The 26,861-nt window shown below is 37.7% G+C and overlaps 1 protein-coding gene across 1 annotated transcript in view; it reads left to right on the top strand.

Annotated features, from left to right (window-relative positions):
- The first annotated feature begins 12,033 nt into the window (after positions 1-12,033).
- Positions 12,034-26,861, top strand: part of TINAG (tubulointerstitial nephritis antigen) — an 84,372-nt gene continuing 69,544 nt past the window's right edge. Inside the window, exons 1-4 of the mRNA XM_077752880.1 lie at positions 12,034-12,379; positions 17,538-17,601; positions 18,272-18,361; positions 24,806-24,920. Of these exons, the coding sequence (XP_077609006.1) occupies positions 12,034-12,379; positions 17,538-17,601; positions 18,272-18,361; positions 24,806-24,920 (615 nt within the window). The remainder of the gene's footprint in view (positions 12,380-17,537; positions 17,602-18,271; positions 18,362-24,805; positions 24,921-26,861) is intronic.

Here is a 26,861-nt window from a genome sequence, read left to right as displayed (position 1 = left end):
TTAATTTTCTGTATTAGTGGTTTAGAGTCTAATGGAAATTCTGGTGCAATAGTTGAAGAAGATGAAAAAATGAATAATTAATAAACATCAAAAATAAGCATATAAAATATATTCCACAAGTGTAAACCAGAGCTAAAAATTAATAGTGTGTTTACATATGTACAAAGATCTAGCGTATTTTTGTTACACTGTATACTCAAATGTGTGGATTACTGATGAAAACAGAGGAGACTGGTATCTCAGAGGATGCATTTTTCTGAAATTAGAAGAGAGTAGAGGCAAGGGTTTAAAAAGATAAGCTGATGGAGCTTTTTGGGACAGGAGAATCATCATACATAATAGACCTGAACTCAGAGCTAGAGATACTTTGAATGTCTTTTAACAAATAATGTTTGAGCACCTGCCATGTGCAATGCACCGTATTAGTCATTGAATTTGCAAAGACCAATAAAAATACTTACAGTTGACAGGAAACACTCTGGAGAGGCAGACACATGAATAGGTGTGATGGGGGGATAATTCTTGGCAAATATTAAACCCCCACATTTTCATATCCTTCCTAAGTGTGTGTATGTTTGTTTGTTTGTTTTTCCTGCAGCTTTCACCCACGTCAAGCTGAGCTACCAGGCTTCCTGCTCAGGGGAATGAAAATGAGGATATTGCTTAGAAAAGAGGCCACTGATTAGTCTGCAACTTTTTGACTTTCTTGACACTTTTAGGAAGTTAGTAGCTCAACAACAGATCATAAGAGAGGAAATAATTTTCTAAATTACTTTCTCCTTTCTTAACAAACCAAGAGATAAACAAAAGATTGCATTGAAAAGGTAGACTCTCTATGCCAGGGGTAGAGGGGTCTCAGAGCACATTTGGGGGGAGGTAGAGAGTCAGCCCCTGACCTTGAGGTCAGTGACAGAAGAAAAGGGAAAGATCCAACTTGGGAGAAGCTGAAGATTTCTGAAGAGTCCCAGCTTCAGCTTGTTGCCACCTGGTCTGTACATGATTGGGTGGAGGTGGCCGAAGGAAGCCAGGCAGCTCTCTACCTCCCCAAGGCCTGCCCCACTGCAGAGTTCAGGGATTCACGGGTTCCCAGATGAATAGGAGGTGCAAATGAGCCTAGAGACCTAGTAAGGAATACATACAGAACAAAACAAACAGACAACCCATGTATTCTGGGCTTCAAGCCCAGAGCCAAATAACTGGGATCACAGCTTTTTTGGGTAGGTCCATTATGTCACCTAAAACGCATTGTCATTTTATATCTGAGAGTAGGGTTTTGCAGAAGGGAAGGTATATATGCTCTACCTAAAATGGACTTGACAAGAGGATTTCTTTGTAGATGTAACATTCTCTGTTGACACAATGTGACATTCAAATCTTTAAGGACGAGCAGGAATTATTCAGGCAAAATTAGGGAGGTAGGATTGGCATTCCAGATCTCAGACACCACATGAGCAAGGTCTATAAGGAAGAACATATTCTTGGTGCTGCATTTCAATTTTTGCTTATTTTTGAGAGACAGAGAGAGAGACAGTGCTTGAGTGGGGAGGAGCAGAGAGAGAGGGAGACACAGAATACCAAACAGGCTCCAGGATCTGATCTATCAACACAGAGCCCGACGTGGGGCTCAAACTCACAAGCCGCGAGATTATGACCTCAACTAAAGCTGAGTGCTTAAAAGACTGAGCCACCCAGGCAGCCCGGTACTGTGTTTCAAATGGTTGCAGCACAGAGTTTGAGACATGTTTTAAGTTCTGCAGGAAACAGACTCTAGGACAGAGATGTCTGTGTAGGAGGTTAAGGGCAATGCTTTCAATTGATGACATCTGTCAGAGAGTGAGGGGCACCTGGGCAGAAGTAGGAGAAGCTGAATCACAAACAGTTATGACAGAGATCTCTGGCTGTCCCCTTAGTGATCTCTGGAACTGGGATGGCTCTTTAATTTAGTCACAAATTGAAGTAAGTGGAGGGCCTTTGCATTTTCCATTGACCTCGGATAAAAGTTGCCCCAAGGCTAAAGGAGTAATCTTGGGTGAGGTAACTTCCTTTGGCTGAAAGCAATTTCTAGAAAAGGATTTCAGCTGTGAGCTATCAGTTGGCCACATTTCAGTAGCTGAAGAAATAAGTGCCTCAGACTTGAGGGGGAACCTTGGCGGCACATCACTACAACGTGTACATTTGCAAAAGATGAATTTACGGAAGTAAGCACTGACCAGGTAATGTAGGGCCTTAGAAATCATGTTTATGGATTTGGGCACTTTTGGGTTTTTTTTTTTTGAAAGAAACAGGGAGCTGTGGAAAGGTTTTAAGCTGGAGCCTAAATTAGTACAATCATATTTGCATTTGAAAAAGATCACATTGGCTGCAGTATAGAGAATTGAATTGAGAGAGAATCCTGAAGACCCAGAGACCTACAAGGAAGTTGTTGCAGTCATCAGAGAGAGACGTGATGAGAGTTTAGATTTATAAAGTGGAGGTGGGAATAAAGAAAAGTGAACTGAATAAAAAAAGTGAATTGATTCAAGAGATATAGAGAAAGCAGAATTCTAGAGAAAGTGGAATTAATGGTATGTACTTATTGAATGACAGAATGTGGGGGTAATGGTGAAAGATAGTCTTAACCATAATTTCTGGCCTGGGAATCCAAAGTAGGAAATTTGGCTAAAGACAATGCCATTTGGTGTCCATCCCTCATTCCTTTCGGACACGCCAACAACTGTATTTGGCCACAGTGTTGCAATAAGGAGGGACCACGTAACTATCTCTGGCTAATGAAATGTGGATGGAAGTGATGTATGTTATTTCTGGGATGAGGCAACAGAAACCCCTGTGATATTGACTCCTCTTTTCATTCCTCTTTGGTGAGAAGCAGGAGGGCCATATGTTGAGATGGTTGAGCCACAGAATCAAAGCAGCTGAGACCCCTGAGTCACTCCATGGAGGACAGCTGCTTTGGATTGTTGTCGGGTCAAGAGAGAAGGATCTCTTGAGAGATGGTGATACACTTTACAGTAGTATGTTTTTGAGATTTAGAGGCTGTTTGTGTTCACAGAATAAGGCTAGTCTGTCCTGATAAATACCAGAACACAGAGTTCATCTGTGTCATAGTGTGTGTGTGTGTGTGTGTGTGTGTGTGAGAGAGAGAGAGAGAAGGGACACGCAGAAAGTGGAATGGAAAAGGCAGAATGTATTGAGTTCTTAAAATGTTGAGTTTCAGGGATCACTGGGTAGCTCAGTCGATTAAGTGTCTGACTTGGTTTTGGCTCAGACCTTGATCTTGTGGTTTCATGAGTTTGAGCCCTGCATTGGGCTCTGAGCTGGCAGGGTGAAGCCTGCTTGGGATTCTCTCTCTCTCCCTCTCTTTCTGCCCCCCCCCACCATTTACACTCTCCCCCACTGTGCCTCTCAAAATAAATAAATAAATTTTAAAAAATCAAATGTTGGGCACAAGATAACTGGGAAATGTTTAAGTAGACATGTCCAGTATGCAGTTAAAATGTGGACAAGGCATTTGAAGCAAAATCTAGGCTGGAGAAACAGATTTTGAAAGACATAATAGCCAATAAATGAAGTCATGTGAGGGATGAGATTCTTAAACACTTCAGTCTAAAGCGATCTGGGCATATTATTTTCCTGTCCATGGTCTTTTTTGGTCCCTTTTAGAAAGCAACGGAATTCCAGAAAAACTTACCTTTTACTTTTAAAATTGCATTTATTATATAAGCCAATTTCAATATCATCATACATTATAAAGCTGGTTTTTATCCTACTTCATCATACTGTAGGCATCAGGATGCTGTGCTTAAATGTAAGTAGAAGAGTCAACTTCATAGTGGAGCAAGCAAGCCAAACAATTATCATTAAAATCCTGCAATCAGCTTCTGTCTTCCTTGAAGTGATGTCTCAAACTCCAATTAGAAGTTATTTTGAAAAATTATCTAAAGGGAACCTTTGGTTGAACAAATGTAAAATAAATACCAATACCTTACTGTTGACTATAAAGTCATCTGAATTTTGCTATTTTAGACAGAGAAGCTATGAGACGTTTTCGGTAATGTAAATTTTATGTGATTGGAATAGGCTTTACAATGCTACAGGTTTTTTTTTTTCTTTTTTGCTTTGTGGGGATAGAAATATAAGAGTAGGTCTGCTATAAATTCAGCCTGCACTTTTCTTGAACTCTTGCCTATTATTGTTCATATGTATGTTTTCATTCCTGCTTAACAGTAGTCATTAGATGCTAAACTGACTCTGAGTTCAGCAGTAAAAATGTACGGGGATGAGATTTGCACCATAATACAACAGGGGAAGAAACAAAGTCATTTCTGCTTGGTTCACCCTAAATGTGAACTAAACTGTTGATGTCCCTGACACAGATAACACACATTTTTTATATTTATATTTTATATTTATATTTATTATCATTTCGCTCATAAATTGAGTCACAGAAAGATTAAGTGACCTCTCAGAGGAATAGGGCAAAACATAATGGCCAAAGCAGGAGGCTAGGTTTGGTTCTCTTCGAATCCAGATCCCACACTTTATTTTCTTGACCCCACTATTTTAAATGAAGTAATTTCACATGCGTTATTTATATCCTTCTATATTGCTTTTAGAGATGTGTTCTCCCCCTTCTTCCTTCCTTCCTTCCTTCCTTCCTTCCTTCCTTCCTTCCTTCCTTCCTTCCTTCCTTCCCTTGGAGCTTTGAAACATTTTAGAAAGAGGTGTTAGTTTCCATTCTCCCTTTTGGTTATGATCATGCAAGCACTTTCCTTCTCATCTTCCATCTTCCGGTGTTCCCTAAAGCAGCTGCTCAGAATGACTCAGCTTTTCCATTCAGAAGTGGTTCCTATTTCGCGGCCTGGAGGAAAAGACCCATCCTGGAATAATGCACCAAAAATTGCCTCTTTCTGATGAAAAAAAAAAAAAAAAGGAGCCCTGTCCTTGTCTGGGTCATCATCCCTTTCTCAACACACACACACACACACACATCTTTCTCACTCCATGTTTCATCTCATTTTCCTCATTCTGTTCTGATTAAACATCATCCTTTTTAAATGGGTCCTTATTGCTCTCTCTGTGAGTAAATGGGATGTGAATACCCTGAGGACCCCCATTCACAAATGCGAACTCTCTTCTATCCTACAAAGGGAAGAAATAGTTGCTGAATATTAATAGCTCACCAGAGATTAGAATTCAGGATTAGACAAGATCTGCCTAGTGCATTTATTATCCAAAAGTGAGTGATAGGATAGGGAGGGGCAGATCAAGAAAATAATTTAGAGGGGAAACTAATATATATGGAGTGCCTATTTGTATCTGGTACAAAAGCTTTTCTACTTGTAAATTTTCAATTTATGGGCTCTCACTATGTGAATGAAATTATGCTGCAATTAAAAGCACCCACCATCAATAGATGGGGTAGGTAGTAATGTTAGGTCACGTTAGTCATTGTAATTCTTGAGTCCTAGACAGGAAGTCTGCCTTGCGTGTGTTAGTTTTGAGGTAATTTATGATCATGATTAACCTCATCATAGCAGATAAACGCAAAATAATTGCCAAAAAGAAAATACATGGTGGGATGGAAAGTAGATATAATTTTTATAAATTAAAAGTGATAAAGAGAAGGATAAGTATTGCATAAGTGTATGAAATGACTCATTTTTAAGTTGGAATGAATCCAAAGGACGTATCACAAATCATAAAATACTTGAAAGCCCTGAGTCTGTACCATTGAAATTACTAGACAAGAAATGAGGAATGGTGATTGAAAAAAATACAGCAGTGTTGGGACATGTGGCTGCAGCAGTTGTTTTTCAGTCCGACCCTATCTCCCATCATAATTTCTCAGGATAAGACCTTCAGACTGGCTTGCTTTTATTCCAGGTGATTTTAATCTGCCTCCAGCATGCAGACTACTGTCTTAGGAGTTCAGAAGTGAGGCTATGTAAATGAAAAGGTTTGTAAGTATTGAGTGTGCTGTTATAAAGTTAGGATGATCCCCGCAAGCTGGTAGAAATTCCACAGGCTGGAAGCTCCTTCAGATTTCACACATTAAATCCAGTGACAAGGCAGTAAATACTATTGCCATATGCTAATGAGTTTTCTGTTACCTGTGTACAGATCATCACAAAAGTGGTTCATCTTATCGACATATTTCCATAAAGATTCAACAGTCATATCCTGAAAAAGATTCCTAACTGAATATACATATTGGCCAAGAGATAAGATTATATTTAGTTTTAAGTTATTTTAGGGAAATGTGTCTAGGACAGCAAACTAAAGCCTTTGAGTCTCTCTGGATTTTAAGCACATTGACTTAAGATCAGCCTTGTGCAAACTAATTCTTTGCAAGTAAAGGAGCTTCTGCATGGTTACATTACTCTCTAATAAATCATTTTATTTAATCCTCAAAACAACTCTGTAAGTTCCTATTTTGATATTTGAGTTAAGCAAATTTATAAGAACTTGACCAATGTCTGGTAAGGAATTTCAGTTTCATTCTTATTTGAATCCAAAGCTAAGACTCATTCTCATATACCATGATGTCTCTCATAAAAATGGATGAGGGACATTTGGAATTTCTTATAGTTCATGAAAAAAAGTGATTAAAAAAACTTTTAATAGGACCCATGAAGTTCTAAAATAAAATTCTTCACAAATACATTTATTCAAATATCTTACAGAGTCATGCTTCAGCCCTGCCTGATGATGGGCAGTGTCATTCACTTTCATGACTTTTACCATCAACTATATGTTGATGACTTCTAAATTGACACTTAGCAAATGGAAGCCAGCTCCTCATTAGACATTTTGATCTGGATAACCCATCAGAAAATCAAACAATAATTTGCAAACTAAGCTAAACTTTGTCCTAAACTGCTTCTTCTATAGCTAATGCTACTATCTGGTCATTTACACCAGAAATCTGGAACTCATGGTAGGCAGCCCCTATTACTTTATCCCCATATATAATTAGATATTTATAAGTATTAGCTCCGTTATATGTCTCTTATTTACTTTCTATTTCAGAACCATTTCTCAAGGGGAAGTTCCCATCATCTTTTGCCTAGATGACTATGGTAGTTTCCAGACTAATCTCCCAGTCTTCAATCTCCCCCTCATCCAATCTAACTTCTATTCTGACATAACTACCTACCAAAAATGGTATCCTGGCCATATCTTTGTCTTGTTATGGATCTGGAATAACTTCCTACCAGAAGGATTCTTTACTTACACTGACTTGTTAGTTTAAAGTTCCCCTAAAAGCATTTTTGAAGGATATTGATATTCACAAAAATTAAGGAAAAACTGATCAGGGATCTTGGTTAGTAATTCATGGGCAGTTTGGAGAGTCTCAGTATCTGAATGACTCAGCTCCATCTGGTCTATATATCGCCACTCCACTCAAAATTCGAATTCTTAGGAGACTGTGACTGGCTCAGCTTACATCACAGGATACCTCTAGAAGGTAGTGAAGGTGAAGATCAGTGACTGATGGTTTTGCCAGGACTATATGAAATGGGAGAAGAGCAGATCCCCAAAGGAAAATTTATCCTGTTACTTAACAAATAAAAACTGATTCCTATCCCTTTTCATTTTTAAAGTAAAGTCTATGCTTAGTATATTCTTGTCATTCAAGGTCAAAAATAATCTAACCCCTGCCAGATTTTCAAATATATCATGTGTTTTCTGTTTCTCAGTCTAGAATTATCTGTCTGCTTTACATGACAAATATCCCTACTTGGCTCTTTAAGACTGCCATGAAATGTCATTTCGTCAGTATTATCTTTCCTAATTCTACCTGGAAGGATTGAATTCTACCAGGCTCAAATGGACACATCCTCCTGGCTCATCAAGGTTTCCTTTTGTGCCTGATGGTCTAAGTCAAATAGCCTCTCTAGGTATCTTAATCTGCAAATGCAATTCTATGTTTGAAAATTTAAAAAAATGGAAATTGATGTTGAAATCACTGTTTTTCAAAAAGTAAAAAGAGAAAAGTAAGCCTGTTTAATTATTGTAAAAGGTTGGAAGGTTTTGAGCAAAATTTCTAAATCCTGGACCTGGGCCCAAAGTCCTGAAGCACGGTCAGTTGGAGGCCTACGGCAAGATCTTCTTCTCCATTTCATGGGTCTGCTAAGCCTTTCATTCTTTTCGGTGTTCTCAGTAATGTATGATCAGAGATCAGATCTGCATTAACAGGTAACTTTTACAGAAGAGGGGAGTTTCACTTGAGTGTTTTAACAAAGGACATTCAATCAGTGAAAATCGCTATGATCCTTTCCTGGATCTTTACCCCCCTAATACTTTCTCCACTTCAGAAATCACTTGGTTAAAAGGGATGTAGAAGATGATCCAGGTCATGGCTAAGGCCAGGCTTTAGACAAGGTGAACATTTAGACAGAAAGAATGGATGGAGCAATGCATATTATGTGTTAATGTATGTACACTATTTCTTTGATCCTTGCAACCATCCATAACGGCAGCAGTTATAATGATTATCTTTACATCAGGTTTTTTAAATTTTTATATTTTACAATGTGAATGGGAGTGAGGGCAGAGAGAGGGAGAGAGATGAGAGAGAGAGAGAGAGAGTGTGTGTGTATGTGTGTGTGTGAGAGAGAGAGAGAGACAGAGAGAGAGAATATCTTACTCAGGCTCCATGCTCAGCACAGAGCCTGAAGTACGGCTCTATCCCATGACGCTGAGATCATGACCTAAGTCGAAATCAAGTCTGACACTCAGTCTCCTTTGTGCAATGGAGGTTATAAAATATCACAGGAATAGGGCATGTGGCACTTTTCTTATCTAACATGTAACTCATCCAAGGATAATGGTCAAGTTGGAAGAGGATGTGACATGGTGAATTCTACCCTTTCTATATACACACACACTGAACCCAAAATTTTTGAAATAACACCTCTAGAGTGTGTGTGTGTGTGTGTGTGTGTATTTATATATATATAACCACACTAGCTGTTGTCTCAAAGTGACCATTTATTTGAGGTCCAAATGATCAACATTTATATCAATCCAAATTGCAAGTAAACATAACAATTTTATTTTTTCTGATTTCCTGTTCTTTAAAAAATTGTGGTAATATTTTGATAGGAATTTATAGGATTCAGCAGGCAGAGAGGGAATGGTTATATAGGACCTGAGGAACCTGGGTGAGGAAAATCACCATTTTTGGAACAATGCTGGGAGTATCTGACCAAAACAAATCCCCTTAGGCATAAAGTCCCTCTTAAGTGTGTAACAGACACCACCTACTCCCCCTCAGGTTCCCTTCAGGAATTGACACTCACAATGCCTAACTAAAAAAAGTAAACCATAAAACTTATGTTATACGAGGGACAGTATGACCAGGCTGACTCCTCACACAGTGGAGTTGAGCCAATCAGGAATAGACAACCCAGCACCTGGAGCTATCCAGCCAGTAAAGGTAGAACCTGAGAAGGAATGAGGGGGAAGGGCTGGGGTTGGGGGTGGGTTGACCAGAACCTTAGGAAACAAAAGCCCTTGCCTATAATCATAGGTATTCACCATCAAATGCCCCCTTTCTATAAAGAACTTGCAAACTATTCTTACTTCCTGATCTTATATTCTAAAAACTTTTGCTTGCTGCTAATTTTGTGTCCATCTCTTCATTCTTCAAAGTGGTGAGACAGTGAATCCTGGGTATTGGCGTAAAAAGTCCTGCAACAAAATGTGTAAATCAGTGTTTATCCATGGTGTCCTTATTGGTGGTTTTGGTCAGAAAATTCTTTGTTGGGGGTTTAGCCCTGTGCATTCTAGGATGTTTAGCAGCATCCCTAGCCTCTACCCATTGGATGCTTGTGGAACCTCCTCAGTCAGGGCAGTAGAAACTATTTTCAGATACTATTAAACTTCTCCTGGGATGCAAAGTGACCCCTGTTGGAACCACTGGTCTAAAGGAATACATTGGTAATAGAACTTGTGTCAAATATGTTCCTTTAGTGTGAAGTTACTTTGCAGAGATATTTTAAGGCCTTTGTCAACACAGAGAAGACGGATTGGTAAAAGCAAGATATTATAGTTCTGGTAGATAGACTCACCAGACAGTGGTAAACTACAGTATTTAACCATATGCTATAAAGAAAAAGTTAAGGAGCCACTGTGCATCTCTTCTGATTATGAAACTCCTAGTCTGGCCTTAAGAGGGGGGCTATGTAGATAACAGAGATAATTCTTCCAAGGAGTGAGGAAAATAGGGTGCCAAGAAAGTCGCTTAACCGACTGAGCCACCCAGGCACCCCAAGAAAGTGTCATTTTGGATGGACAGTGTGGGCAAGGTTTGTCTGAAAAGGTGTAATTTGCAAAAGAAAAATTTGAAAGAGGTGAACAATTGTGCCATATGGATATCTGCAAAGCATGTTTCAGGCAGAGAGAAACCCAAGTACAGAAATCCCAAGATAGGTGTATGCCTCACATGTTGAAGAATGGCAAGGGTAGTGCGATCATTGGAAAAAGATGAGCAAGGGGTAAAGATCTTGAACTCCATTATTAGTCTCTTAGGCTCCAGTCTGTAATACAGTGCTAAATGCTACAGAAGATTCATGTATGCTAACGATGGACACAGATATTTGGGAATTGGAGGTGAGGGGATCATTGGTCATACATGGTGAGGATGTTGACAGCACTTTGCTGTAGTTTGGGCACTCAGTGAATGGTAAGGAAATTTCTACTTATCATTCTGGAATAGGAGAGTCAGTGATTATGGAGAGTGATGCCAAGACCATGTAAATTAGAAGCAAAAACGATAAAGGGACTTACACTAGTTTATAGCCAGAGAGGAAGGGGCAAGAAAATGTGAATGAATGACATTTGAATTGGATAATTTATGGGACAAAGTCAAGGAACAAGTCTGAGGGGTTGGAATTATGAATTAGCCTGGGAGATGACTCTCGTTTTATAGGAAAATAAAGGAGGACCAGAGAAGGAAATTGTGAACCCAAAGTCATAAAGCCAATTAAACAATAGCCAGGGAACAGAGTCCAGGTTTCCTGCTTGTCAAGACAAGTCCTGTCTGCTAGGCCATCCAGCCACTTACGCTGAATCATCGTCTACTGGTTACTTATCCCAAACCCAAAGGGAGCTATTGTAGTTAATGAATAAACACAAAACAAAACCCACTGTAAATGCACACCTCTACAGAAACACTAAATACATCTTGACCTTTGGGTTTCCTTCATGACACCCTCCCCCTGGCAGTTTTTTTTGTTTTTTTTTGTTGTTGTTGTTGTTGTTTTGTTTTTTTAGCACAGAGATTGACTTTTCTTGACTGCAAAATGCCTTCCAGATACTGCAGGTTCCTACACCAGCGCCAAGTAGGGACCTGGGTGGAAAGAACTAAGATCACCCTCAGGGAATTTCTAGCTGAATTAGGCTCCACTAAGCCTTGAAATCAAAATGCTTCTGGTAGGTAAATGGGCTACAGATGGGAAATCAAGACAGTGTGTGACTGGGCATGATTTAGAGCAACTGTTACTGATATGACAGATCCTAGCAGGCAACCTCATGAAAGCCTGGATTTCAGCTGCAGCGCAAGTAGGTGAAATGAATAATTGTGTTTTTGACTTTCCAATTTCCTACACCTTGCCAGTGGTTATTGAAGCTATAATTTGGGCCATGTGTATTCCAGAGAGGTTTCTGATTTAAGAATCTAGATTTTTTTTTGAAGACAAGCAATATTTGATGTATTTCATCTATGATAAGATTTTATGTTTTTATTTTCATGGTGGTGAATATTTTTTGTGTCATATGAAATATTATACATTTTTAACTTTGAAGGAATGACAAGGATATATTTTTAACACTCACATTATCTTGGCCAAACATTGAAATTCTTGTTTAATGTTTAACTACACGAAGAATACTCAGTTCAAGTAAAGGATCCATTTCAGGATTCAGGCTGAGTTGTCTTGATAATTAGAATTCAGGTTCCACAGAGAAGCCCCAAGCCAAGAGTATTGGATCTAATAGAAAGTGGGAGCCCTACCTGACCTCTAGAGAATGTGGATCGGATATAAGATCTTAATCTTTTCCTATCTTATCACAGAAATTTGGATGGAGAAACAGTATTTATCTCAAACAGAAGGAACCGATTTCAATAGGAATCACACCATTTTGGAAAGTTCTCGATTCAAAAGATCCACTTTCAAAGGACAATACTGTAGAAGTTTTGGTTGTTGTGAAGACAGAGATGATGACTGTGCCACTCGGTTCCATGAGGCAAATGCAGTGTGTTACTGTGATAAATTCTGTGAAAGGGAAAATTCTGATTGCTGTCCTGATTACAAGTCATTTTGCCAGGAAGAGAAAGAATGGCCTCCTCACACAAAGCCTTGGTATCCAGAAGGTAGGCTTCGGGAACATGTTTGAGCAATCTCCTAGTTCATTACAAGATCTGTCCAACTTTCTCTTCCTTTCCTTCCTTCCTATCTTCCTCTCTCTCCTAAAATGAAGTGAAAAATGAATATTATGATTAAATAAATTTCCTTTCGAATGTTCAAGTGCTTTGGTTTGGTTGCAGGATACCACATTGTACTAGCACCTTCAAGAAAGTTCTTATGTGATGACCATGAATGCTGGTATGAATCATGTCGTGAATACTGACTCAGTGTATTTAAAGGCTACTTAAAACTCTTTCTTTCTTTGTGAAATGTTTTTACAAAAGGCTCTTAAACTCTTAAGCTTTTTTACGTGTAACCTTTTAGGGGATCTCATCATCACAGGCCTGATCATCTGTAGATTTGTGTAACATTTTGCTTATTATGTCATATGACCAATGGACCTCCTAGCATTATAACCTGTGGTATAACAGTGCCATTAAAACCAGTGCAAAAGCAAAGTCAAGTCAGCTACTTGCCTAAGTAATACCAGATAGATTTTTCATGTGTATTTTTATTTTGTTTGGTTTTGCTAATCTGGGAATTTTTATACCATTGAAACAAAGGAGAATTTCATATAGAGTAATTAGGAAAGTTGAAGATTGAGTGGATAAGTACAAATAATTCATAAGGGGGATGATGGTAGATACTATATAGGTCTAATTATAGAAGAATGGTTACAGATGCTGAGCAATCAATATATCCAACATTTGCAGCAAAGCACAAAACAACACACTTTTGCTTAAAGCCTTATTTTTTTGTTGTTGTGGTTGCCTGTCACATCAAATCTCCTCAGCAAAAATGCAGAGTGATGGTGACTAGAAATTACAGTTGAAGACAATTTAGGATCAACTAGGATTTGGTGTTCTTGTTTCAAAATCCAGATTTCATTTCAAAATCCAGACGTTATTGCCTGCATTCTCAGTGATGTCGGCTTGCTGGTAAAACACGTATGTAATAGGTTAAAATTTCCACAGAACTATCATTTATCCCAGACCTTCGCCTCTACCAATATACAGCTCAGAAAACATCAAACATTTATTTTAGCCTAAAAAAGTGGCAGATCCTTTACCAAGAATGGGGACTCTAGTCATTCAGAAAAAAAATATTCTTGAATATCTTCACTATGTCAGGCATTGTATTTAGTGCTGATACCACAGTGGGAAAGAAAAGACAAGAAAAAGACAAGATCTTGCTCTCTTTGAAGTGACAGTCAAGTTGCCAGGGAGAAGTAAGATTCACTATACCACTGCAAATTGTGATAAATTCATTGAAGGAACTATTTAGGGTTCTGTGAAAGCATATGGGAATGCAACATTAATATGTAAAATACATCAGCCTGAGGAGAACGTCCGTGAGGGAAGACATTAAATAGAGACTCCAGGAGTGAGAAGTGAGCTGACCTGAAGGAATATTGAAAGAAAGGTGTTGTGGATCACAGAGCAAAGAGCTTGGCCTTGTCCAGGAGCTGGTCCTTGGCCTGGGCCAGAAGCTCCATTTCTGGAGAGTAATGATTAGCAGAGGGTTGGAGGTGACATGAGATGAGATTTGAGAGGTGAGCTGAGGTCTGATTATGCCAAGATGTATAGGCTAGATTAAGGATTTGAGATTTCATTCTGCTATGAGGACTCATTTAAAGATGTTAAGTGGGAATAGGATTGGCTTCATGGGTTTTGAGTCTCAATAATAAGTTGTAGTGCTTTTGCTGTGCTATAGCATATTTTAACTTATTTGAGACATATAGGTCATTTAGGAAAGTAATCCCTACTTCTTCAATGTCAATTTTTGCTCGAGAGCTAGAATTTTGCTCGAGCTTTAACTTAGGGTCATGTTTTAGGTAGAACTTATATTACAGGTATAGTTTTTATTCCATTCATTATGAAGGGAAGCAATTAATCATTTTTATTTAGTAGTAAAAAGTTCACATTAGACTATAATTGCTCTTATGAAGGTAATTTGTTTTCTTTTGTGAAAGTAGCTGGTTGAAAGAAAATAGCACTACACAATATTAAAAATCGTGTAAAATTAAACTAAAAACACAATGTATATTATTTGTACCGATTTGTGCATGTATAATATGACTTTCCTCTGAGATGCTAAGTTGTTCATTCACTGATCTACTAAATATTATTTTTCAGTTATCTAATTACATGGTAATATATCAAGTTCTTTATACTGCAACTGTCCCAAGAGCTCTTTTTAAACCAGTGACTTAAAACTATGTATAATTTCTTAAGGGTTATAAAAATAAATATGTCCCTTTTGTATAAACTAGAAGTAGAGCATACTGGTAAATCTCTCTCCCTCTGTGTGTCTCTCTCGTATATGTGTTATGTGTGTGTCTCTTTTTCCCCTTCTCTGATGGCAACTCCTAGTAATTAGAGGGTTTCAATGTGAAATACAGAAAAAAGTGATAAGAGTTTGCAAGAGAACCAAAATGGATTTTCCAGATGAATCTTTTGGTGTAGCAGATCTTAGAGAAAGAGTTTAGTATACCATCTGTTGTAAACAGAACTAAATTAATTTGATTAACTTTTATGTTCACATTGGTAAAAAAATCTGTGTAAGCCACTGACACATTTGAATTGTTAAGGGTTGTTTACTCCTTCACAACATCTTTAACTACATTATAATGAAGAAAAGTCAGAGTCCAAATTCTGCCATATACTGATAGTTACAAAAATATGTATTGGTAAGGAGACAAAGGCCAATTCATACAACCCATGAAAGCTTCATGAAGTCTCAAGACCCTGTCCTTAGGGGGTTCCTACATCTTCCTTTCTTGAATAATTTATTGGAGGCACATGTGATAATAACACAGCAGAAGGATTCTGTTACCCTTACAGTGGGTGCCAAGGAACGAGAATGCCTCCTACCCTGTAGCTTGATGCAGGATGTTTTAAAGATCAGTCTTAGGGTAGTACCAGATCTATGAGTAAAGGCTTTTTTGCCCTTAAGAGAAACATATACTCTTTTTTTTAAAAAAATTAGTGTTTTTAAATTTATTTTTGAGAGAGAGATAGAGATGGCACGAGCAGGGGAAGGTCAGACAGAGAGGAAGACACAGAATCCGAAGACAGGCTCCAGGTTCTGAGCTAGCTGTCAGAACAGAGCCTGATGTGAGGCTTGAACCCACGAACCACAAGATCATGACCTGAGCCCAAGTCTGACACTTAACCGACTGGGCCACCCAGGTGCCCCAAGAGAAACATACTCTATTGGGTATACGAGTGGGGTATAATTTTAAATATTTTAGCTAATCTGCATAAATTCAATACTAGGAATTTGATCGATAACAGCTGGTTACTTATATCCATCATGTTGATTAAAAGCCACTAATTTTACCAATGAAAGCCCATTTCTGACATTCACTACACTGATACTTTAGTGTTCATCCAAAGATGGATAATGGAAGCACTTGTAGGAGCTGCCCTGGAGTCTGGCGTTTCAGGGTTAATGCTACCATCCATGCCTGGGATGTGGCTTCTTGATTGGAGCAAGTAATTGCCTTCCCTAAAATGAAGTTTAGGCCAGCACAGATATTATAATGCATTATGATGAAGTATTAAAATAACTTACAGACATCATGTTATCATCTTTTTTTTAAGCCAGTGGGCTGGCTATTTACTCTCCAAATACCTGTTTTGCCTTCTTTTGTATTAATGGCTGTTCAGTTCCAAAACTCTATTAATTTCAACAGTCATTGGCTTCTTTTTTCTTTTGTCGAGATGCTATGTGTGTAATCAATTTGATTAACTCACTCTGAGGTGCTTCATACACATTTCATTGAGAAAATAAAGCCACCAGTAATTCTCTCATCTCCATCATCCTAATTTTCATCGTTCCTCCCCTCTGGGTTACTGCCTACACTGAGTTGTTTCCTACTCCTGAGCTCTGAATCCTGTCCTCTCTTGTCTCTTCAAGATCTTCAGTAGTAAAATTGTCTCTCTCTCTCTCTCTCTCTCTCTCTCTCTCTCTCTCTCCTTCTCCTCTCCCTCTTTTTCTCTCCTAAAGTATCATTCCCCCTCCCCACCCCCGCCTTCTTTCTTGGATCAATAATCAATTTACAAAATGTGTTTTTTTAGTTCCCCAGTTTGGAAAAGCCCTCCCTTGGCTCCATGTCCCGAACTAGCATCTCTGTCATTTTCTTTCCTCTTTAATGGTAAAATAGCTAAAAGAAACATCTGCTTTCTGACTTTCAAGTCTCTCATCAATCCATTATTACAGGATGTCATTCCTTGCTACTTCACCAAAATCCCTCTTGGCAGGGTCGAAGACTTTCATATCACCAAACGCAACATTCACGTGTCTTTTCTCCTTTTCTGGACTTCTCAGTGGTACTCCACCTAGCTGACTACCCCCGCTTATGAAGTACTTTTTCTCTTGCTTCCAAAGTTCTACTCTCTCATAAATTCCCTATTTCCTCACAGGCCACTGGTTACTTTGTAACCCAGGTACTAATTTCACCTTACCTTACTGATGGTTTTCTTATAATGATAATACACCATAGATCTCTTTTGAGTAGTTTATATAATCTGGTAAACTAGTTAAAAACTAGTTTTAGTTAACTGAGAAACATTTGGATTTGGAACTCAAATGGCTACAATCTTACCAGTTTCATGAATTTTTCTCCTGATCCAAATCCTGAAGAAAAAATAGAATTTATCTTTAAAAGGTGAATTCAGTGAAATAGCTTCACATTTTGGTCCAAAACTTTGAGCTCCTTAATCTTGTCATACACAATTCCTCATATTCACTTGAGACTTGATTAGATTTTTTAAGATGAGAAATGTCATAAATATATTCAAATACTGTTTTATTGTTCACCTATTTAAACACATTATTTTTTGTGTGGTTAGTAATTCTGTTTTGTAATCTAGTTTTCATACTTTACAAACCCTTAGTTGGAACATAATATGCGGTTTTAAAGATAAAAGCTCATGGAAACAAGATTAGAAAAATTCTATACGTAAACCTTGGCACAAACCAGATGTTAATTCTCATCAGGTTGGCACCAAGTATTTTTGCATAGTTGAGAAAATAAACAGAATTTTAGGTTACTTGTTGTGCTGATGCACTTTATTATTCAATTTGGAATTTTCATTTGTTTACATGTTATGTTGACAGGTTGCCTCAGAGATGGCCAACCTTATGAAGAAGGATCAGTAATTAAGGAAAACTGCAATTCCTGGTAATGAATTTAAGTGGCAAACAACTGAGTTCTACTGTATGTGTATGTTGTCTTGAAATACAAGGAGTATTGTGAAATTAAATAAATATTTAAATACAGATTGAATCATAAGTCCTAGGATATCACATATCTGTAGCTTTATATAAGCATATTTCATTTAAAGGAGTGTTGAGAAATCTAACCATAGATAAGTCTTTGAATGCCTTAATTTGTTGTTCATGACAGTGGCCTTTTTTATACAGCAGGCTTGCCTGGAATTTACCTTTTAATTATAAGCATTCTTCAGGCAAGATATGCTAGAGGCCAATAGTGTTTTCTTTGATCACAGTAACAATATATAAAAACAGGCTGCCTTGTAATGACGATCCCACAAAAAGTTTCCAAATACATATACACTGAATCTACTGTCTAAATTATCTTGTGTTTTCAAAATTCATTGATTTTGTGGTCATTTCATTCATTAACTGTCTAGGGTAGAAGTTAAGAGCATATTGAGTGGTAGCTAATGCATATGTTATTATTTTATTTTTGCCAAGAATCAAATAGGCATGTGGCTATCATTAGTTAAAAAAAAAGTTTTATACCTTAACAATGTGCAATTCTGGTTACTCATTTTATAAATGTACTCCATAGAGGCTAGGCCACTTCTGTAACTTTTGTATCTTTGCAGCACATGCTCAGGACAGCAATGGAAATGTTCTCAGCTCATATGCCTTGTTCAACCAGAACTAATTGAACGTGTCAATAAAGGAGACTATGGGTGAGAAAAATCTTGCTTTCTAGACTTGTTGGCAGGCCCAGTTACTTCTCAGGTTTCAAACAATGTATTTCCTATCATTGGCTTCTAAAAATGGTCATTATTTCAAAAGAAAGAGTGGGAGAGAAATGGGAAAAGAAATAGAAAGACATGTAAGATTGGAATGAATGTAGGTAAATCTTAAATAATTAAAAATTCAAACACAAAGAGAAATATAGAACTGGGTCTTAAATTGTCTTGGAAGGAGCAGTGTCATGGTGTGAGTGAGGGGAGCAGAGGAAGCTTTAGTTTGGATAAGTATTTAGGTAAAATTAGGAAGTAGGCAAAAAATTGACTTATTCTTATAAACCATATTTCTCTCTCGGCTGCTGCCCTGACCCAGCCAATCAACCTGGGAGAATCAGAACCTAAGAGGTCAGTATTTAATCTTGATGATTCCCCAAATAACCAGTCCATCTAGACAATTTCACTGACATGACCTATGTAGCCTGTTTCACTTACAGTTGAATCACAAGACAGGTTGAGCCACTTCACTTTGCTAATAAACTAAACATAAGGCTCACTGACACTTAAACCTAGGAAATAATGGTTTGATGCCCTCTGAAAGATTAATAAATTAGGTAGCTTCTCTGTTTACATAGAGGGAATTATGATGTCAGTGTTAACAACTGGCTTTTTTTACTCAGCTAAAAGGAAGAGAGATAGGCTGGTAGCTGCCTCAGGATTTCTCCGTTGCCATTGGTCAAATCTCTATATTCCCTTGGTAACATTTCTCACACTCTGGGAAGGATTTCACATAAGAAGATCTATTATCAAGTAACTATAAAAATGATGAAATTTTGAAATATAATTTTAAAAATCAGAAGTGTCAATTGCTGCCCCGTATGAGATCATAGGATAGATATTTCCCAGCACAATGATGACACTGAATTTCAATGTACCCAAAATATTTTCTTGGAAGACATGAGATTTAGAAAGTTATATTTTTCTGGTGTCATTACTCTTCAACCATGCTTAATTCCTGTGTGTGTACGTGTTTAATCAATATTTTAGGTGATAATACATTTTAAGTATTTCTAGGGAAGATATAATTTTCTGTGGCTAAGTGATACTTAAATCATTAAAGGAACATAAGAGTGTGTGTCATCATTAGAAATGATCTGAATCAGCTTCTTAAAAGAATTCAAATGCTTGACCTATTGAGCACGTATTTCCAAGAAGCCATCAGCAACAGCTTGCCTCTCTACTGTCACAGAACCCATTGGGAACCACAGTCAAATGCAACGTGGAAAACACACATAAGATATGGAAGCTGGTAGGAAGAAAATTCTTTTTCTTTCTATCATTTGTTCACTGTGAGATAACTCTAGGACAAGTTAGGAGGCATGACTTCCCTTTTGTACCAAACACAGGTGACCTTAAAAGGACAAAAAGTAGAGTACAACTGGAGTAAAAGGAAACATTCATTGCCCACAGAAAAAAATTTGAGTAAAAGAGACAAGCTGTGAAGAAAAGGAGTAAAACTAAATTACCAGAGGAAAAAAAAAGCAAAGGGAGTCCTTGAATTTAAAAGTTCTGGCATTTGGGGTCACCTCACTGGCTCTGTTGGTTATGTGTCAGACTTTGTTTCAGATCATGATCTCATAGTTGATGAGTTTGAGCCCCATGTCGGGCTCTGTGCTGACAGTTCTGAGCCTGAAGCCTGCTTTGGATTCTGTGTCTCTCTCCTTTTCTCTACCCCTCCCCCTCTCATTCTCTCAAAAATATATAAATATTTTTTAAAAATTCTGGCACTCAGATTTTTTCTATTCCTGATGTTCAAATTGTTTCCATGTGTGAAAAGAGACTCCTGTCTTTCAACAATTACTAAATGGTTTTTAAATAGCCTACCTGCAAATATATACTCCCTTTGCTTTTCTCATCTTGGTGGAGTTTTAGATCCAAGTCTTTATTCATTCCACATAAGCTCCTTCAGTGCATATTTATTCCCTGTGTTATATTTTTAATGCAATCCATTAATATTAGCAAAACATGTGTTTCTCTTGGGGCACTGCTATTGATATAAATAATTTCTGTCTTACAAGAATTTAGTCTAGCTGAGGAGTCAACATGTTATCAGTTTGTGAAAGGATTCCTGGTGATAGGGCAGTATTTAAGTGCCAAATTAGTAGCAGGAGTAATAATCAGCAAGTTAGTGGAACAAAGGGAGATAGATAACTGTTTCAATTACCTGATGTTGTGCAGCAAACCACTCCAGGATTTAACAGCTTAAAACCATGAGCTTTTCATTTGTTCACTTCAGCAACGTGGGCTGGACTTCGCTGAGGCTCTTCTCCTGATCTCTGCTGGGTTATTCGTATGTCTACAGACATCTGGAGCCTCAACTGGGGCCCAGTTGTCAAAGGTGGACTCATTCACATGCCTGGTGGTTGGTGCTGGCTGTCGGGGGGCCTGTATGTCTCTCATAGGCCAGCCTTAGCCTCTCTGCATACAGGGTTCAAATGGGGCACGAGAGGAAGCTGAGTCTCTTCAGACCTAAGCCTGCAAGTTGTGCAGCATCAACCCTCTTGCCCTCTGTTGGGCACAGCCTGTCCCTTCGCCTGCCCACATTCAAAGGCTGGGGAAATAGATTCCACGTCTTGGTGCAAACAGCCACAAATAATTTGTGGCCCTTTATAATCTTCCACATCTCTAAACTTGATTTTTTTTTTATGAACTGAAAATCTAGTTTATTGGATAAGTTGGCTTTGATTTTTCAATGATTTCTCAAATCAACATACCCCAAACCAAAAGGGTTTACCACTTCCACCTGTTGTTGGTGACCAGCTTTCCCCTCTGCCTTATCAGCCAAACCAGAAAAATCAGAAATTAGTTTGATTCTTTTTTCCTCTTCACTCTCAGTCAGTAGTCTCTCATAATTCCCACATTCACGGTTTCCTTTGGGTATTTATACTCTCTACCTGTCTGCTATATTCTAGTGTATTTTTTTATGTAGTTAAATTTTTTAAAGTTTATTTATTTTGAGAGAACAAGAGAAAGAGCACGAGGAGGCTCCTTGCTATCAGTGCAGAGCCCAACGTGGGGCTCAAACCCATGAACTGTGAGATCATCACCCGAGCCAAAATCAAGAGTTGAATATTTAACTGAATGAGCCACCCAAGCTCCCCTTTAGTGCAATTCTTTATCAAGCCTCATTTGAGATGACCTGATTTTTCTGTTTCTAGTCTGATAAAACTGAAACCAATCCTTCATACTTTCATGGTTATCCCTCTAAATCAAAGCTTTGATTCTGCTATTCACATTTTAAAAAAATATCAGTGATACTCCATTGCTTGTAGAATATCATTATGCCCCTTGGCAAAAGTAACACTCTGGCCCAAATACTGCTTTACTATCTTATTTTTTACACTCTTCCCCATTTCTGTCTCCCTAGGCCCTTTTATAGGTTTAGCATTGAATTTACTGATCTTCCCTAAATGTGCTACCCAGTTTCAAACCTGTATACTTTGCTCCTGAGTTGCTTTTTTTTTTTTTTAAAGAATAAATGTTCTCTTCTTTGACATCTGCCCACCGAACTCATTCTTATCCTTCCAGACTGAGCATCAAGTCACTTTTTGTAAATAAAAAAAATTATGCCAATTCCTTCAGGCAGAGTTGTATTTGAATCCTCTACTCTGATCATACCTTGACCTACTGCTAATAAATGACACATACTGAAGTCATTTCTATCTTTGCAGTCTTTTTAGGGTCTGAGCTCCTGGAGAGAAATTTACTTATTACTAAGCTTTAAGAGAGAATAAGATAAATTAAGAATGTTCAGTAAATGCTAAATTGGACTGAAGGGAAAGTTATGAGTCTATCAAATAGGTTGGAATAGAATAGTAGTCTTTTTACACTGTTTTGAGTATAAGTCACAATAAAATGTACATTTAACTTTGTGATTTGACATACACACATATGCACATGCATACCTGTACAAATAAATGCTATATACAAACACCTACATATATAAAAACAGTACTTACTCTCACTATATGCAATAAACTCTAAATCTTCCTATTATGTCTCTTGTATTCTATTTTTTAATTCTATTTTTTTAAATTGCTCCCTAAATTGAATAATTAATTAAATGACCAAAAGTGTATCTGAATATTTGAGAACTACCAGTTGTAGGGCACCAAAAACATACTTTACTGATGTCATGATTTTGCCTGTGGCTGTTTTTTTTTTTTTTTTTTTTAATTTTTATTTATTTCTAGGAGAGAGAGAGAGAGACAGCGTGAGCAGGGGAGGGTCAGAGAGAGAGGGAGACACAGACTCTGAAACAGGCTCCAGGCTCTGAGCTGGCAGTCAGCACAGAGCCCGACGCGGGGCTCGAACCCACGAACCGCGAGATCATGACCTAAGCGAAAGTCGGACGCTTAACCGACTAAGCCACCCAGGCGCCCCGCCTATGGCTGTTCTTAATAGTCTCTTTAAAGTGGGGCAATATCTAACATAGATGTTTCCTTGGGTGATGGAGACTGCACTCTAAAATTGTGGCTTACCAACTGTCCATAGGCTAATGAATAGGTAAAGAAAATGTGATATGTATATACAATGGAATACCACCATCAAAAAGAATGAAATCTTGCCATTTGCAACAGCATGGATGGAGCTAGAGTATTATGCCAGGCAAAATAAGTAAGTTAGAGAAAGACATACCATATCATTTCACTCATATCTGGAGTTTAAGAGACAAAACAGATGAACATATGGGGAGGGAGGCAAAAAAAAGAGAGAAGGGAACAAACTATAAAAGACTCTTAATGAAAGAGAAGAAACAGGATTGGCAGGAGAGGGTTGGTAGATGAGCTAAATGGGTGACGGGCATTAAGGAGGGCAATTGCGATGAGCACTGGATGTAAAATGTAAGTAATGAGTCATTAAATCCTACTCCTGAAACCAATATTATACTATATGTTGACTATAATCTAAATAAAAATTGGAAAAAATAAAAAATAAATAAGCTTGTGGCTCAAAGTTGCTTAAGGTTTCATGAAGTAACAGATTTTATTTTAAAGAAGCATGAACTTGCTAGACATATTCTTGAAAATTGAGTTGTACTTTCCATCATTCATGATAGCCTATCACATTACAAGCAACTTTGGTAACTAACACAATAAAATTGAATTTAGTTTGATTTAAGTACTGAAAATATATTGTCCTCAAGTGGTAAATAATTCAAACAAGCAATGATTAAATTGCTATCATCGTTCTTATCTCCTTTCATCCTTTAAGAAATTTTTTGTTGAGAGGCACCTAGGTGGCTCAGTTGGTTAAGCAGCCAACTTCAGCTCAGGTCCTGACCTCACAGTTCATGAGTTTGGCTCTGCACAGGGCTCTGTGCTGACAGCTCAGAGCCTAGACCCTGCTTTGGATTCTGTGTCTCCCTCTTTCTCTGTCCCTCCCCTGCTCATGCTCTGTCTCTTTCTCTCTTAGAAAATAAAAATAAAAAAATTTTAAAAAGGAAATTTTTTGAATTTAAATTTCATTGTTAGATTTTGAAAACAAAGCTTCTTTTCCTACAAAAGGGCACAAACATTGTCACTAAAAATATAAGTACTTTCTGCTACCTAATTTCACATCAATTGAATTTATATCATCATTAATAATAACTAAGATTATTGGGCACTTATACAAATTAATTCTTCAATATATGATAGAATATTTCAGTATTTAAACAAAATATTAATAAAATTAATCAGCACTGATGTATATTTTTAAGTATAACTATTTTAGCCTCAAGTTTTCATGGATACTTCCTTTTACATGTAAAAGGAAATTATTTTTAAACATAAAGTAAGTATAAAACAATTACCCTGTATAACCTATAACTACATTTCTGTACATACAAGCCTCTTTCTTTATTTTAATGCTTATTTATTTATTTTGAGAGAGAGGGGATGGTGACCAAGAGAGAGAAAGAGAGAATCCTAAGCAGGCTCCATGGTGCCAGCACAGAGCTTGATCTGATCCCATGAATGGCCAAATCCTGACCTGAGCCGAAATCGAGTTAGAAGCCTAACTGATTGAGCCACCCAGGCACCCTTCAAATTTCTTTCTAAAATTCACTTTATGACATTTAAGTGAAAATGTATATGTTGTCCTTTTTGCCTCTTAATACCCTATAATATGTAAATATTCATATTCTTAAATTTAACATATATTGACATAGCCTTAGGTTCCTCATATAAGTCATTAAAATCATTGATATAGACCTAATTTAAGAAGTGTCTCATATGTTTTACTATAAGAGAAGGCAATAATACATTCTTTATATAAGGAATATCTAGCTTACAGTAATCGTTCTGATTTTGTATCATTTCAAAAATATAAACAAACATGTATTTATAAAAGTGCTATTACATAACCTGTACCAATTTTTCTCTTTCATTTGGAAGGCAGATGGACAGCCCAGAACTACAGCCAATTCTGGGGAATGACTTTAGAAGAAGGCTTCAAGTACCGTCTTGGCACCCTGCCACCCAGTCCCACACTTCTGAGTATGAATGAAGTGACAGTAAGTGTTCTCTTTGACTCAAGTATGTGTGTGTTCATATAGGCATGTTTGTATGTGCATTTAAAGATTTTTTAAATGACTAAAATCATGAGTTTTTTGAGTTATAATTTTGTCATATAAATAGAAATCTTTACCAAAATGGTTGTTACCTTTCATGACAAATTTCATGTGAACTCTGAGCATTGACCAATGTCTGACAGAGAATATCTTCTGCCTTCAAGAACGATCATGTATTCATTTACACACTAATGATTTCATAGAATTTTGTATTTCTGATTATTGGTCATTGAGCGACCCAACACTCAAACAAGTAATTAGTTGTCCATATTTTTCTTAAGTAAACACAGTTAGCTTTTTAATTCATCAATACAGAGTTTTGCTGTCTTTGGGCTAGTCATTATCACATGAGGCTAAGGTAAATGGCAGTAACTGCAGACATGTATGCTATGGTAATTTGTAAAGGTTTATCCTCAAAATTTCCATTACAGGAGCACCTTCAAATTTTGCTGGATGACCTTGCAAACTGTTTCATGTAATTGCTGGGCTTACTACACTCTTACACTCTGCACTATTGTATAGGCTTTCCCTTTCATTTTTAAGAGATGTTATTATCTGATAATAGGTATCTTGTATAAGAGGCTCCTATCTCTGCAGTATCACAGACCTCTAACTCACAGAGTGGCAGATTGACCACCAGCTGTGTGGTATGTCAGGCACACATACTCCCAGTTGAGACGTTGACTGTATTCAAGGCCTTGTACAAATGCCCAGGGCTGAGGGGTGCTCCCAGGTGGCTAGAGAGCATCCTTTTTTCTCTGCAGCACTGGCTTCAGGTCCTGGCTGCCCGGAAGCTCTCAGTGTCTCAGGAGCGAGCAGGGCTGTTGTTTGCCATTGAACAAGGTGTAAATCCACAGGTTTCTCATGAAGCATTTAATGAACTTTGCTTTCAAGACATGTGGTCCCCTGAGTAATTATATTAATTCAAGTTCCAGGAGACAGTTCTGCCAAATTATAACTAATATCAGAAAAGATTACAATAGCCAACATGTATTGAGTAGCCATGTGTTAAACTCTCTTATAAACACTTTCATACATTATGTCATCTAATTCTCTCAGCAGCTTAATGTAGTGGGTACTATGATTATCTACATTTTTTTTTGTTTTCTGTTGTTTTTTTTAATTTTTCTTAAATGTTTATATTTGAGAGACAGAGCACAAGTGGGGTGGGGCAGAGAGAGAACAGGAGACAGAGAATCCAAAGCAGGCTCCAGACTCTGAGCTGTCAGCACAGAGCCCCATGTGGGGCTCCATCCCACCAACCGTGAGATCATGACCTAAGCCGAAGGCAGACACTTAACTGACTGAGCCACCCACGTGACCTGTTTTTTTTTTTTGTATTTATTTATTTTTGGCAGAAAGAGCATGGGCAGCAGAGGGGCAAAAAGAGAAAACGAGACAGAATCTGAAGCAGACTCCAAGCTCTGAGCTGTCAGCACAGAGCCTGACGCAAGGCTCGAATTCCCATACCAAGAGATGATGACCTGAGCTGAAGTCCAACACTAAACCTACCAAGCCACCCAGGCACCCCCTATCTACATCTTAAAGACAAGTAAAGTGAGGTTGAGAGAGGTTAAATCACACTGAGACTGGTAGCAGTAAAAAGGCACCACAGAATTACTTAAATTTCAGGGACAGGCCATCTTAAAATATCTGAGCCCCCAAATAATCCCTTAGCATTCCAGTAGAATCAGTTAGATTTGACCAGCTCAGGTTCAAAATAGCAAAAAGCAGAGCTAACTTGATGAAATGATTAGCTGTAGAGAAACTTTTAGATCTTTCCTAGAACCAGTAAGATACAAAATCTTTAGAGCTGTGGCTCAGATTCATGGTTTTTAGTGACCTAATTCTATGATCAATTGGAAGCGTTCCTTTTTTTTTTTT

This window comes from Crocuta crocuta, unplaced genomic scaffold, assembly GCF_008692635.1.
Source record: "Crocuta crocuta isolate KB4526 unplaced genomic scaffold, BGI_CrCroc_1.0 scaffold525, whole genome shotgun sequence".
NCBI classification, from domain to species: Eukaryota; Metazoa; Chordata; class Mammalia; order Carnivora; family Hyaenidae; genus Crocuta; species Crocuta crocuta.
The sequence above is the reverse complement of the archived record's forward strand: the minus strand, read 5'-3'. Positions and strand labels throughout refer to the sequence as shown.